The following is a 13,151-nucleotide window of genomic DNA, read 5'->3' as shown; positions in this document are numbered from 1 at the left end:
ATGCAGGCAGTGTGGTGCTGGAGCTGATAGTCTTTACATCTTGACTCAGAGGCAACAAGAAGTCAACTGGCTGTCACACTGAGAGAAGCTTGAGCGAGAGACCCCAAAGTCGATCCCACAGTGACACACTTCCTCTGTAGAAGGGGAGCGGCAGGCTGCAGCCCAGCTCCCGGCTGCCGGCTAGCTTTACCCAAAATAATTACATGGAAACTGTATTCTTTTAAACACTGCCTGTCCCATTATATCTAGCCTCTTCTTGGCTAACTCTCATATCTTGATTAACCCATCTCTAATAATCTGTGTAGCACCACGAGGTGGTGGCTTACTGGGGAAGATTCAGCATGTCTGACCTGGCAGCTGGCTCCATCGTGACTGCCCTCACTTCCCTTCTTCCTAGCATTCTGTTCTGTTTACTCCACCCACCTATGTTCTGACCTATCAGGCCAGGCAGTTTATTTATTAATTAACCAATGAAAGCAACAGATAGACAAATGACCTATCCACATCATTCCTCCAGTAAGGCCGAACCTCCTAATAATGCCACTCCCTTTGGGGGCCATTTTCTTTCAAACACCACAATGTGCAAACATGTATAAATGCAGGACGTCTATTGGTGCTGTCCTTGCTCGAGTCTTGCTTAGGAAGCCGTGTTGTTGAATTGTCATGGGTGACACTCCTTGTCACTTCCAGGAGATGTAGAATATCACAACAGATCTCCTCTGCCTCTGACAGTTCTCCCACAATGTTCCTGAGCCTTGGGGTGCTGTAGATGTTTCCACAGGGTCACTTGTTCTCTGCATCTTGATGAGTTGTGGTTTCTGCACTGGTCTGTGTTGCACGGAGAAGCTTTGGCGAGAGGTGGGATAAGTACTTAGAGTGAAGAATGCCACTGGCTGCATTAGCTCTTGCAAGCACGTGTGTGGGGCTGGGGGCTTCAGTCAAGTCCTGCCTCCCTTCCCGGCTCCAGGTAGTATCTTGTTAAAATGCCACTAACTGACATCTTGACTTCTGAGGTCAGTGTGCTTAGCTGAGCGGTGTGGTGGGAAGATGCTCACAGTGTGAACAACTTCAGGAGCCTGCTCACCTGCGAGGGAGATTGATTCATATTTGTTGTAATGGTTGGTGTTAATTATCAATTTAACAGGGTCTGGGATCGCCGGGGAGATGGGCCTCTGTATCTGCTTGCATGGGGGATTATCTTGCTTGCCTTAATTGAGAGGGAGGAAGGGCCCCCTGTGGTGAGCACCATTCCCTGGCAGGGATCACAAACTGTAGGACATGGAGAAAGCTAGGTTTGTCTGTCTCTGCTTCTTGGCTGCAGGTGCCATGCAGCCTGCCCTCTCTAGCCACTGTTGCTGTGACTTCTCTGTCATCACAGACTGTAATCTGGAACTGCAGGCCAAAATAAACCCTCTCTCTTAAGTTGCTATGGTTGGGCTATTTTATCATAGGAAAGGAAAATAAACTGATCCTTGGTGTTCTAGAACTCTTAGAAGCCATCCCTCTGCTTCTCTTTCTAACTTGCAGTCATTGTTTATAGTTTTTGATGTTAGTAATGAAATGTCCATTAGTATTTTGTTTATAGACTGCATCACATATTCCGTCCTCACAGCACAGCCTCCCATCCAGGGGTTCCTCCTGGGTGGTGGCCCACTTATGGGTTCAAGGACAGACACCTTGTAGGATTCTGTTTGTCAGTCATGAAATCCCTACCAGGCTTTGATTTTCCTTTGCCAAGCACTGCACGAGTCTGAGACATCCCAGAGAGAAAGCTGGGAGGGCAGCTCGCAAATGCCAAATAGAAAGCCCTAGCTCTGCTCCAAACCCAGCTGCCAACAGGGGGCACAACCAGGGCTGAAGATCAAGAGCCTTCCTGTGCCTCCTCTGGTATGTGTGTGTGCACATGTCTGTACACGTGTCCACAGCCAGGGGTCCACAGAGTATCTTATGCAATCTTTTCCCTTACTTTGAGAAACAGGGTCTCTCACTGAACCTGGAGCTCACCAAATGGGCTGGACCAGCTGGCCAGAGAGCCACCGCCGGGACCAGTCTTTCCCTGCCTTCCCAGTTCTGGGATTAGTGACAGACACATGGCTTTGCTGGGCTTTGTCCTGTGGGTTCTCAGGCTTGCTTGGCAAGGACCTTATTTACTGAGCCGACAGGAGTGCTCCCTGATGCTTTTGACCACCCACAAGAGTGCTCCCATGCTGCCTTTCCTTGGGGGGTGGCAAAAGGCTAGTAGGTGACTGGATTATTAGGAATAAAGGGTCTGCTGGGGTCCTGTGAAGAAGGAATCTGATGTCTCAGTGTAGAAATGAGCAGCCACGCCCTGGCCGGGACTGTCCTCCTCCTGAGAGGAGCTGTGAGACCCTTACCATGTCATCTCACTCCGATGTTGTCTGGGAAGTGCTTGATGCCGCAATCTTTGTCACCTTGCCTTACAAGCCCCTTTGTGATAAGCTATCGTCAAGGCTCCTTCTCTTGAGTGGAGGATAATAGCCGGAGACAGAGCAATGGCTCATGTGTTAGCCACTCCAGAGGCCATGTTACCATAATAACTGTGGAGAATGCCATCCTGACTTTTCTACAAGGGGACCCTGTTCAGACCATGAGCCCCAGGCTGCACCTTATCTCCTGGTCAGCTGTGTAGTGGAAGTTGTAAAAGCTGAGGCCATTGTGGTCCCAGGAGAATCTCGAGAGAAAGGCGAAGGCAGGGCTGCCCTGCTTTCGGGGAAGAATGAGAATGACGTTATCTTGGGTGGTGCACCCAAGACCACGAGAAGGTCACGTAAAGATGTCAAGGCAAACAACCGAGGGGAAAAGAGGAGAGTTTTGCTGTGCATGAAAGAGGGAGCTCCAACGTTATCCTCAGGAGCCCCCTTCTCGGGACAGCCATGTCCTGTTCTCCTGTTGTCTCTCCTCCACTCTAACTCTAAAATAGAGGTCCAAACACGCCCGAAGAGGCAGTTTACTGGATGTTTACTGAAGGCTTCAGGGGTCTGAGACCAACTATGATTTTAAAAATGAACACGGAGTGACCAAAGCGATTGTGTTCTGAAACCCTCCATAAATAATATCCAGTCAGTCATCAGACCCAGTGCGTCACAGATTTTTCCACATCGAGACCTCCCTGAAGCCTCACTCCGCTTCTCCCTGGCCTCGCGCTTCACAAAAGCCCTGTGTCTGGCTAGCTGCCTTGTGGAGAGGCACACAGGACAGACTGGGGGCTGCTCGGGGACACTGACCTCCTGGTATTGAAAGACAGAAAGATTCTCAAACACAATGTTATGCTCACATCAATTACTTAATGTTCCCTTATAGCCAGCTTATATATTTAAAAAAAAAGTCAGGTCGAAAAGCCACTCCATAGTGTGTTAAGGATCAAACATGATGGTTCATTTGCTCTGCATGTCATATGTTGTCCAGGTGAGTAGTTTTCTGTCAAGTGTGCTATTCTCATGTATGAGCCTAGGGACGTCAGACCTTGTCTGCAGCCATTTCTTACTTTCGTTCTTTCCCCTCCCCCATCCCTCCCCCTCTTCCTCCCTCCTCCTGCTCCTCCTTCTCCTTCAAGATAGGATCTCATTGGCCTGGAGCTCACCAAATTCTAGGCTGGCCTACCAACAAGCCCAGGGACCTCCCCATCTCCACACCCCTTGCTGAGATCACAGGCATGCACCCCACATCTGGCTCTTTGCTCGTGGGTTTGGGGGGACTTGAACTCAGGTCCTCACACTTACAGGTTAGATACTTACTGTCTGTCACCCCAGCCTAATTGTTGGGAATTCCTATGGCTTTGGCTTCAAATTTTAGTGTGTGTACGTGTGTACATAAACACGAGTACCGATTCACTGGTAAGTTAATTCTCTGTGTGTTTACTAATTTTGGTTTGCCTTTCGGGAGGTGTTGTGTGGCAACTCAGAGTGGCCTATCTGAGTGTATCCTCCAGGTGGTTTGGTCTTACCCAGCATTCCAATGGCTTCATAAGATCATATAACCATTTCTCTTAGCCCACTTGTTATGAAGGTTCAGGCAGACTCAAAAGAGATAGGACTTCATAGTGAGCTTCCATGTTCCCTTCCCCAGCTTTGATAATTACCAACTTCCGTTTTTTCGTGTTTGTTCTGTATGCCCTCATAATTCTCTAACCATTCACAGTTATTTTGAAGTAAACCCCAGTCTTGGTGTCATTTTACCCATATTTATTTTGCTATTTAAGTCAAATGGTAAAGAATATAACAATCAAATTCTAATATCACACATTAAAATTGAAACAAACCAGTGTTCAAACATCCTTAATTAATTTGTGAATATTTCTTCATAGTTTCTTAAAGATTTAGTTGTAATTAGTTAATATGGTCTTTATTTCTCCTTCACTAAAACATTTGCCCTTTATTTTCCATACCCCCATTATTTATTTATTGAAACAGCCAAGTGTTAATCAAGGTCAGTTTCATGTCTGTCTTAATAGGTTCCAGAATCATGTAGATAGTTTAGAAGACCTCACCCCAACCCTTGCCCCAGTGGCCCAGACAATTGTGGAGCCATCAGAGCTGGTGGTTGACTACTTTGTAGACTTGTCAGGACGCAGCCAAGCTAAAGGCGCAGGCTTGGTTCCTTGGTTCCATCTTGATGCCTAGAAGGATGCTCAGACCTGTCATGGGCCTATGTAGCTGTTAAATCCGGTCTCTTCTTACCCAGAAACGGCCACATCCTCCCATACTGTGCCCCACATCTCTCTAAGACCTTTCCCCTTATCGACTCATTTTATTTTCTTGCTAGTTAATATAAAGAATATTTGCTACATTTAATCCAGTATTTTAAAGTGTTTTTATAAGGAGTTTTTATGTAATTTAGTCCTTGATACAAAATAAAACTTCTTGATGCTTTTAAAATTAGTTTTGGATTAACTTAAAATTTTCTCAACCTTTCAGAGTCAGTTTTCTATAAAGAAATACAATATTTTCAATTTACTACATTTTTGTAAGTAAATGAGCTACTATATACAGTATCAGTTCAATTTTTGAGTAAGGGCCGTATTGGACATGACTTAAGGAATAAATTAATGTGGCTGGATTGTAGACAAAGAAGTGTCAGTGCCCCAGGCAGAAAGAAAAGGGCATTTTCTGTCAACTGTCCAGTTTCTTTCCCATTGGTACCTAGCCTAGTTTTCATCCTTGACTTCTTTGTTGCTTCAAGATTCAGTTGTCTGTATATATTCAGTCTTTTGAGGATGTAATTGTGAACCTTCTCAGCAGATCCTGTGAATGAGGAACCTTCACCCAAATGCACGGATTTGTGTTACACTGTGAAAAGACAACACCAAGAAGATGCTGGGGTAGACGTGGGTTCATGAGAGCCACGAGACATGCAAGCAGAGAGCCCAGTGGCTTACAGCTATGAACTGCTTGCAATGGTTTTCAAATGAGGCTTTAGAACATCCGCATCATCCACATCAGGGCTCCCGAGTGCTAGCACGCTTCCCGCGCATCCTCCCGGTTTTCCAGCAGAAATCTTGCTTTGGCAGAAGCATCCGGGAAAAGGCACAGTACCCGTAGGATTCGGGGAATTCACACTTCCCTGACCCAGCCACTGTTCTCACATTCAACTCGTCCTTATCGGTTCTGTGGGAATCACTGTGTACATGGTGCAAGGAGGCAGGTCAGCGCCTGCGCAGCCCTGTGTGCTGGCTGGGCAGTGGCTTGAGGCGGAGCGCATCTTCCCGCTAGTGTGGTTGAGTAACAGGTCTGGCTAAACACAGCCGTGCACATTCCAAAGCCTCATTGGTGGAACTATAACAGCAGAAACAGTTGTGCTCATTGGAGGAGTCCAATCGCGATGAAGCCCGTCACTTTGACTTGAACAGAAGGTATTGAACGGTGGCAGGGGCGTTGCCGGTTTAAAAAGTTCTCCCGAAGCCCTGTGCTTACCCTGCTGGTCAGAGCTTTGGTCCCAGGAGAGCAGGTGGCTCTTGTTGCGTGAGGGCAGTGAGAGCAATACTTGCCTTTAGAATCAATGGACTTTATTTAAAAAAAAAAAAAAATCTCAGAAATTTCGTTTCCACGATTTATTTTGTAAAAAGATGTAGATAGCAAATCTGTGGGCCAGGCTAGGTTGACTTTTGTATTATAAGGTAATTGCCATATTATTAGTGCTGGTTTAAATTCAGCGTCTTCACACACTTGCGTATGAAAAGTGTATATGAACAGTTCTTGTAATTCAGAGAGGCGCTTGTCACATAGAAACTTCTCAGACGAAAGGACAAGAACTGAGAAGAAAATGGGAGAGCAGGGTTGAACTGATGTCGCTTGTCGTTTGGCAAGCCTGTCTCTCTAAACCCTGAGGGTACACTTCATGCGATAGCGTTATCATTGACAGGTCCCTTCTGACACAGAAATTTTGACCTGTACCTTCTAATATTTACTTCTTTTAAAAGTAATAAAATATCTGTGCGTGGTGGTACGTACCTGTCATTGCGGCACGTGGGGGCCGCGGCAGGAGGCTGAGGAGTTCCATGTTGGCATCGTGAGCTCCCTGCCAGCCTGGGCTTCATTCAACCTCCTCTTCCTTACAAATTCAATATAACAGAGTTCCCACCTTTCCTGGAAGATATGGCGATATAGAGCCTCCTAGGCCACAACTCAGATTGCATCTCCAGGGGCAGGCAGAGCGATTCTCTCCGCTAACCTTTCCCTTGACAAGCTCTGCCCCTGTGGAAACTGTTAAGGCCTAAGTAAAAGTAAGCAATGAAGTGAGCTGTCTCTAGGACAGCAGCTTCTGAAGGCAAATGACAGGGCCCTGACCACCCTCCTGCCAGGTCACAGGTAAACGAGGTGCCCCGTGGCAGTAGTTCCTGGGTGTGTGATTCATTTTCTCTGCAGCTTTGTGTATAGTAGAAAAGAAGCCACTATTCTGAATCTGACTTAGGAAATCAAGGTTGGTTTTTTGTTTTGTTTGTTTTGTTTTTATAGAAGATTACAGTTAAAGCCCAAGTCTGACGCCTGCACCCAAGGCTCCCTGTCTCTTCCTGCCTGTTCACCCCGAGTCCTGGAACTTAGTCTTTCTGTTTGTTCCCCGTCACTTCTGTTCTCTGATAACGTCTTGCGCACTTAGTTTGGATGGAACTGTTGTGTTTTTTTTTTTTTTTTAAATAATACTAATTTTGAATCTGTTATGGCCAGAAATTATTTTTTTCAATGAACATTTTCTTACAGCATTTCTAAATGCTCGCCTCTATAAAATTATAATAGGGTGGGTTAATCAGAAACATACATAGCACACAGTGATCACTGAGAGTGGCCTCTCTGGGCATTTGGTAACAAATTGGCCTATAGCAGAAGCGGAATGAAGCAGAAAGACAAGGTCTCTGTCACCTGGGTATTTGCTAACTGTTCGCATCAGCGTCACTGGAGAGCTGCCTGATGGTGGCCCTTGCAGGAGCAGGCCAGGCCACTCCATGAATAGATTCTTTTACCCTCTGGGTGTTGTTTATCAGCTGCCTTGCTGGGTGTTACACCAAGGCCTTTCCATATGTCGTCATGCTAACTCCTTCAGCAGCGCAGGGAGCAGACATCTCTGAGGCCCTAGACATGGAGGAACTACCTGGTCCACAGCTGAGTCTCTGTTTTAAGCTGTACAAACGACCTTACTATGAAACCATGGACAGCTGTTGCATTTCCTTTTTTCTGTTCCCTTGGTCCATACACGTCACATATGTTGCTGTGAGGTCTTGGGTAATGTGCAGTGGATCTGTGCAAATTCACTGGTGTGTGCGTGTACGTGTGCGTGCATGTACACGCATGCATGCTCTCGAGTGGGCCTGTGCAAGCTTGTATATTGGAATTGTTGAGAATTACCCACTCTTGTGTCTCAGGCAAAACTGTCACTTAAGAGTGAATTGCTGCCGGGCGGTGGTGGCGCACGCCTTTAATCCCAGCACTTGGGAGGCAGAGGCAGGCGGATCTCTGTGAGTTCGAGACCAGCCTGGTCTACAAGAGCTAGTTCCAGGACAGGAACCAAAACCACAGAGAAACCCTGTCTCGAAAAACCAAAAAAAAAAAAAAAGAGTGAATTGCTGTTTTGTGTTACTTTGTCCGCTGGAGAGGAACATTGAGGTGCTGTCTGTAACCCCAGTCATTGCTGTGTTACAGCCCCCTTATTGGTGCTAAGGACGTCCCTCTCTACTCAAGGCCATTGAGGCAGGGGTTTGGGTGTCGCTCCATGGTGCACGATAGGAGTGCAATGGCTTTGTTAGAAGAACAGAGGGAGATCACATCTAAGATATGACGGGGGTGCTTTCATTGATGTGCATTATTTGTTTCCAGCTCAGACGTCAGAGTAAGTGACTGGCAAAGACTGAGCTCGTGTGAGATGGGAAATAAAACGCTACTTAAAAGTCTTTGAGACAATCTATAAATTAGCCAGTAGGATTCTCTCTGCCGAGTACGAGATAAGGGAGGCTCCCTGGCTGAGAGGAACTGCCAGTGTTTCACCCATGACTCAGCCATTCAGGGGAGGAGCGGGAGCTGGCAGGCTCCACACATCTCTGCCACTTGCTGCCAGGATTCCTCCGGGAGACACGGCGGCCTGCGGTGGCGAGGAGACAGTGCACTCAGACAGGTCCACTGTTAACTCTGGTGTTATATTCTGTGACGCCTACCATCAAGCCTTTGTTGACTTAATCTCATTAAGTTTTCCATTCCTCGCCTATAAAACCGAACTAGTAGCAGTGGCTTCCGAGGACGCCTGTGAGTGTGAAGTAGAAGCCAGGTGTGGCAAACACTTGTGAGCCCACCACCTAGGAAGTGGAGTCGGGAAGGGTGGGAGTTTAAGGTCGTGTTTATCGGCAGAGTTTAGAAGACAGAGCATGTGGAATCAGCGGTCTCAGCTGTGAGCCTGGCTAAGTTGACAGTACATTCGGGACCTTTTAATAGACTTTTAGTTTGGTCTCTGACGGCCACAATAACTATGGCATTAGTAATCACTAGCTAATGATATGTCAGCTGGCACTGGTGTCCTCTGTATGGAAGGATTAGCCCAGCTGCTTTCTTCACGTTTCTGTTAGTCATCAGATTAACTACTGCAACAAAGCGTCATTGCTTCTTTTTACAGATGGGGGAATGGAGAACTCAGAGAATCAGATAAAGCCAGGCATGGTGATGCATGCCTGCAACCCTAGTACTCAGGAGGTAGAGAGAGGAAGGTCCGAGTTCAAGGCTACCCCAGCTACCTAGTGACTTCCAAGTCAGCCTGGATTTCATGAGATTCTGTCTCAAATGGAGGATCAGAGGGCAAAAGACTTATGTCTAAGATACTCCATGAGTAAAGGAATGGAGTCAGAATTCAAGCTGTGAAACCCGTGTTCCCATCACGCTGCTCTAGTAGCAAGTACAGTTTCATGCTTGCCTTTCAGCTGAGCTAAGCAACTAGTTTTTATTTGTTAAAGGAACTGTGACTTAGCGTTTTGTGGTTTCAAATGTTCTTTCTTTCTTTCTTTCTTTCTTTCTTTCTTTCTTTCTTTCTTTCTTTCTTCTCTTTTGGTGTATAATCTAATCGGGAAGAATACATTTCTGTGTCTTATTATTTTGCATTTGCCCAAACCCACAGTGAAAAGTGATGTGGTAACAAATGCAGAGGATGTCCTTCACAATCCCATTGTGCTTAAACTCTGTCTGATTAACTCCAAAAGCTTCATCTCTAACAAACGGTACATGGCAAAAAGAGATATAACTGTTTCGATGGCTATAACATTATGAAGTGGATAAAGATTTGACAATAATTGGGAGGGAACATAGTATTGGCTGCTTATTTCACAAGAGGATGTGAATTGTCCCTTTGTTCACTGTTTCCATGTTGCATCCACTACCTTCCTATTACCCATTTAGCAGATATACAGGCTACCAAATCAACTATAATTCTAGTATAGCATATATATTCAACTAATTCTATTTTATTTACTAATGCTCTTGGCATACTAGAATATTGATGCTGATGGGTAGATGGATAGATAACTAGAAGATAGATAGATAGATAGATAGATAGATAGATAGATAGATAGATAGATAGGGGTAAGTGGGTGGATGAATGGATGGATAGATAGATGGGTAGCTAGATAGATAATAGATATATGATAGATATAAATATAGAAAGATACATAAATGGGTGAATGAATAGATATAGACAGATGATAGATAGATAGATAGATAGATAGATAGATAGATAGATAGATAGATGAATAGATAGATAGACAGACAGATAGCTACTACCTGCTATCTCAAGCATCTGATGTGTCCTTAGAATATATCTCTCATAGATAAAGATGGACTAGAGTGTAGTGGGATTTGTCTTTGGTGCTCTCCTGTGCCCCCTTTTACTTAGTCTGTGTGCTTATTTCAGGGATTCTAAGCAGTTAGTAAAGTTTAATATAAGCCATCCTCACTGGGTGAGCAGCTGCTCCCATCAAAGCAGAGGCAGATGTGGTGGGAAGGGAGCGTGGAAGGGAAGCCTGGCATCTCATCAGTCTCTTTGGGTATTGTGACATCTACCATGGTAGAGTCTACTCCATGGAAGTGACTGAAAGTGGCAAACTGCTCCAAGCCATCAATGGAACAATGGCTGTCACATCCCTGAAGACATGGTCCAATTTTGGAAAAGATCACTTTGCTTTGATCTGATATGGGTGATAACTGTCCAGTGTATCCGGATGACATGTAACGCAACACGTGCTGATAGTTCAGAGACTCCCTGAGCCTTCCTAATGGAAAGCTAAATGACCAATAGCGAGGTGGAGGGGGTAGTGGGGGTCGGCAGGCGGAGAGGATGAGTAGGAGGAGAAATTTAGACTCAAAAGAAAAGAAGAGAGACTGATGGGGAAAGAAGAGGAAGTTGCCCAGGGGCAGCCAGCCAGGCTGTCACCAGCCAGTTACTAAGTAGGACATACAGAATGAAGGAAAGGTTAAAAGCTCTGAGGTAAAATGTAGACGAAGAGAAACAGGTTAATATGAGTTATAAGAGCTGGGGGACAAGCATAAGACAAGGCCACACATTCGTAATTAATATTAAGTCTCCACATCATGGTTTGGGGGCTGATGATCCAAGAAAGCCTGCTACATTCTACACGGCGCTGAACACAATATAAGTGGCCATTGATAATACATACTGTCTTCACCAGTAGTAAATAAATCTCTACAGTGTTCTGCTGTCTTGATAGACCCCACACAGACACTTAAGGGATTGTATTTACAACTGGACCTGTGTGTCTCAGTGGTGTGGGAGGTCCTTTTGTCTATGTGTTGCTTTTATTGGCTAATGAATAAAGAAACTGGCTTGGCCTGATAGGGTAGAACAGAGCTAGATGGGGAGAACTAAACTGAATGCTGGGAGAAAGGAGGCAGAAGCAGAGAGAAGCCATGGAGCCGCCAGAGACAGACTCTGGGAACTTCAGCCAGTAAACCACTGTCACATGGCAATGCACAGATTAATAGAAATTGGTTAAATTAATATGTAAGAGATTAGCCAATAAGAAGGTAGAGACAATGGGCCAAGCAGTGATTTGATTAATACAGTTTCTGTGATTATTCTGTGTCTAAGCTAACCCGGCAGTCGGGGACCAACAATCAGCTTCCTACTACATTTCAGGGGGTGTGGCCCAGGACCACTAGCAGCAGGATTGGAATTTCTTAGAAATTCGGATTCTGGGTCTCAACCATAGACCTGTCGAATCAGAAATGGTGAAGATGGGTTGGATCAAGTTTTTTAGGTGATCCTGAACCAGGCTCCTTGACCTTCTCTAATGAGGAAGCAGCAATGAGAATCGAGTAAGAAAAAACAATCCCCAGCCCTGCTTACCTATCCCCTACAGTCCTGAAATCACGAGCCAATAAGCAACCTTTAAGAGTTCATTTATTATTTCTTATTATCTACTTTCCTGGCACATTATTTGTTAACAAGTCTCCTGAGCAAGACAACAAACATCACACTGAGACTACAATACATTTATTTGTTGAAAAAGACTCCAAATAGTTTACGTTCCCTTACATCTATAGACAGTCCCTTCAGGAAAATCCAGTGAGATGCAGCTGCTCCACTTCCGTGAGTGGTCCACTGACTTCGTGACCACAGGAAGACGTTAAGTCTCATTGTTACAATGTTTACTGCGTGGAAGCACTTTGCATACAATCAGATGCAAATAGATACAGAAATAGAGTCACGTTTCTCGTGTTTACGACTGATCCATGGGGCCAGGAAGGAAAGAGAAATAATAAGAGGTATTTGACGGGAGACGTGTATATCCCTCAGTAACCTTGCCTAGCGTCTCTGTCAACAACACTGAGTGAAGAAAACAGATAAATTGAAGGTAGGGGAAATGTCGCAAGGCCAGAATATGAATATACAATGAGAGAGGTAAATGATAATAATCCTATTTTTCTAATCTTTCGGGTGGTACCTTCTTGCCATGGCAAAATGGAGAAATATCCACGCATCTCCCTGCCTTGCTCCGGCTTCCCACTCGTGATTATTTAAGGGATGCGTCTGCAGCCCCTGATGTCAGCTAGGCCATTGTGTGGCAAGACCTGGGACCTCTGTCTGGAAACAGACCTGATTCAGAGAACATTCCAGCCCCACTTAGCTCTCCAGCGCACAAGAAGCAGACTTTCCCCTGTACAGACAAAACTGTCTGTCTATAGATTGTGGGGTTTAGAAGCAAAGAGATTGTAGATACATTATGTCTGAAAATAGGTTAAAATTATTTTTATCTTTTGATCCTTTCCATTCTAACAAATACTTCAAGGTTTTCTTATTAATAGAGTTATCTACCAGTGGTGGACTGACCTCCCAAAGCCTTCAGTGACCCGGGTCCTGTTGTTTCTTGGTACTGATGTTCAGGGCTCTTGGTACTGTCTCCTCGGGCTTCGTATAGTGTGGCACGACCTGGCCCACCTGGACCTGTGTCTGGTCCAACGAGTAACTTCTGAAAAGCCTCACACTAATGTCCACTTCATACTCTTGGGCCTCCTTTCACTGTATGAAATGGAAGCTCTGGCCCAGATTCCAGCAGATCTTGCATTAGCATGCCTTCCCCTTCCCTGCCTGGAAACCAGAACACCCTGTCTTCTGGGCATGTCTACATCCTGCCAGCTCAGGAAGTGGGC

At 45.4% G+C, this 13,151-nt stretch overlaps 1 protein-coding gene across 2 annotated transcripts in view; it reads left to right on the top strand.

Annotated features, from left to right (window-relative positions):
- Sspn (sarcospan) overlaps positions 1–13,151 on the top strand; it is a 48,453-nt gene that overhangs the window by 19,654 nt on the left and 15,648 nt on the right. The window contains exon 1 of one of the 2 annotated variants that reach the window (XM_057785938.1): positions 1,065–1,118. The exons of the other annotated variant lie outside the window; for it this stretch is intronic. Within the exon in view, the coding sequence (XP_057641921.1) occupies positions 1,116–1,118 (3 nt within the window). The 5' untranslated portion in view covers positions 1,065–1,115. Of the gene's footprint in view, positions 1–1,064; positions 1,119–13,151 lie in introns of those variants that run through there. 2 annotated transcript variants of the gene reach the window in all.

The sequence above is a fragment of the Chionomys nivalis genome, chromosome 1, assembly GCF_950005125.1.
Source record: "Chionomys nivalis chromosome 1, mChiNiv1.1, whole genome shotgun sequence".
Classification (NCBI taxonomy): domain Eukaryota; kingdom Metazoa; phylum Chordata; class Mammalia; order Rodentia; family Cricetidae; genus Chionomys; species Chionomys nivalis.
The sequence above is the reverse complement of the archived record's forward strand: the minus strand, read 5'-3'. Positions and strand labels throughout refer to the sequence as shown.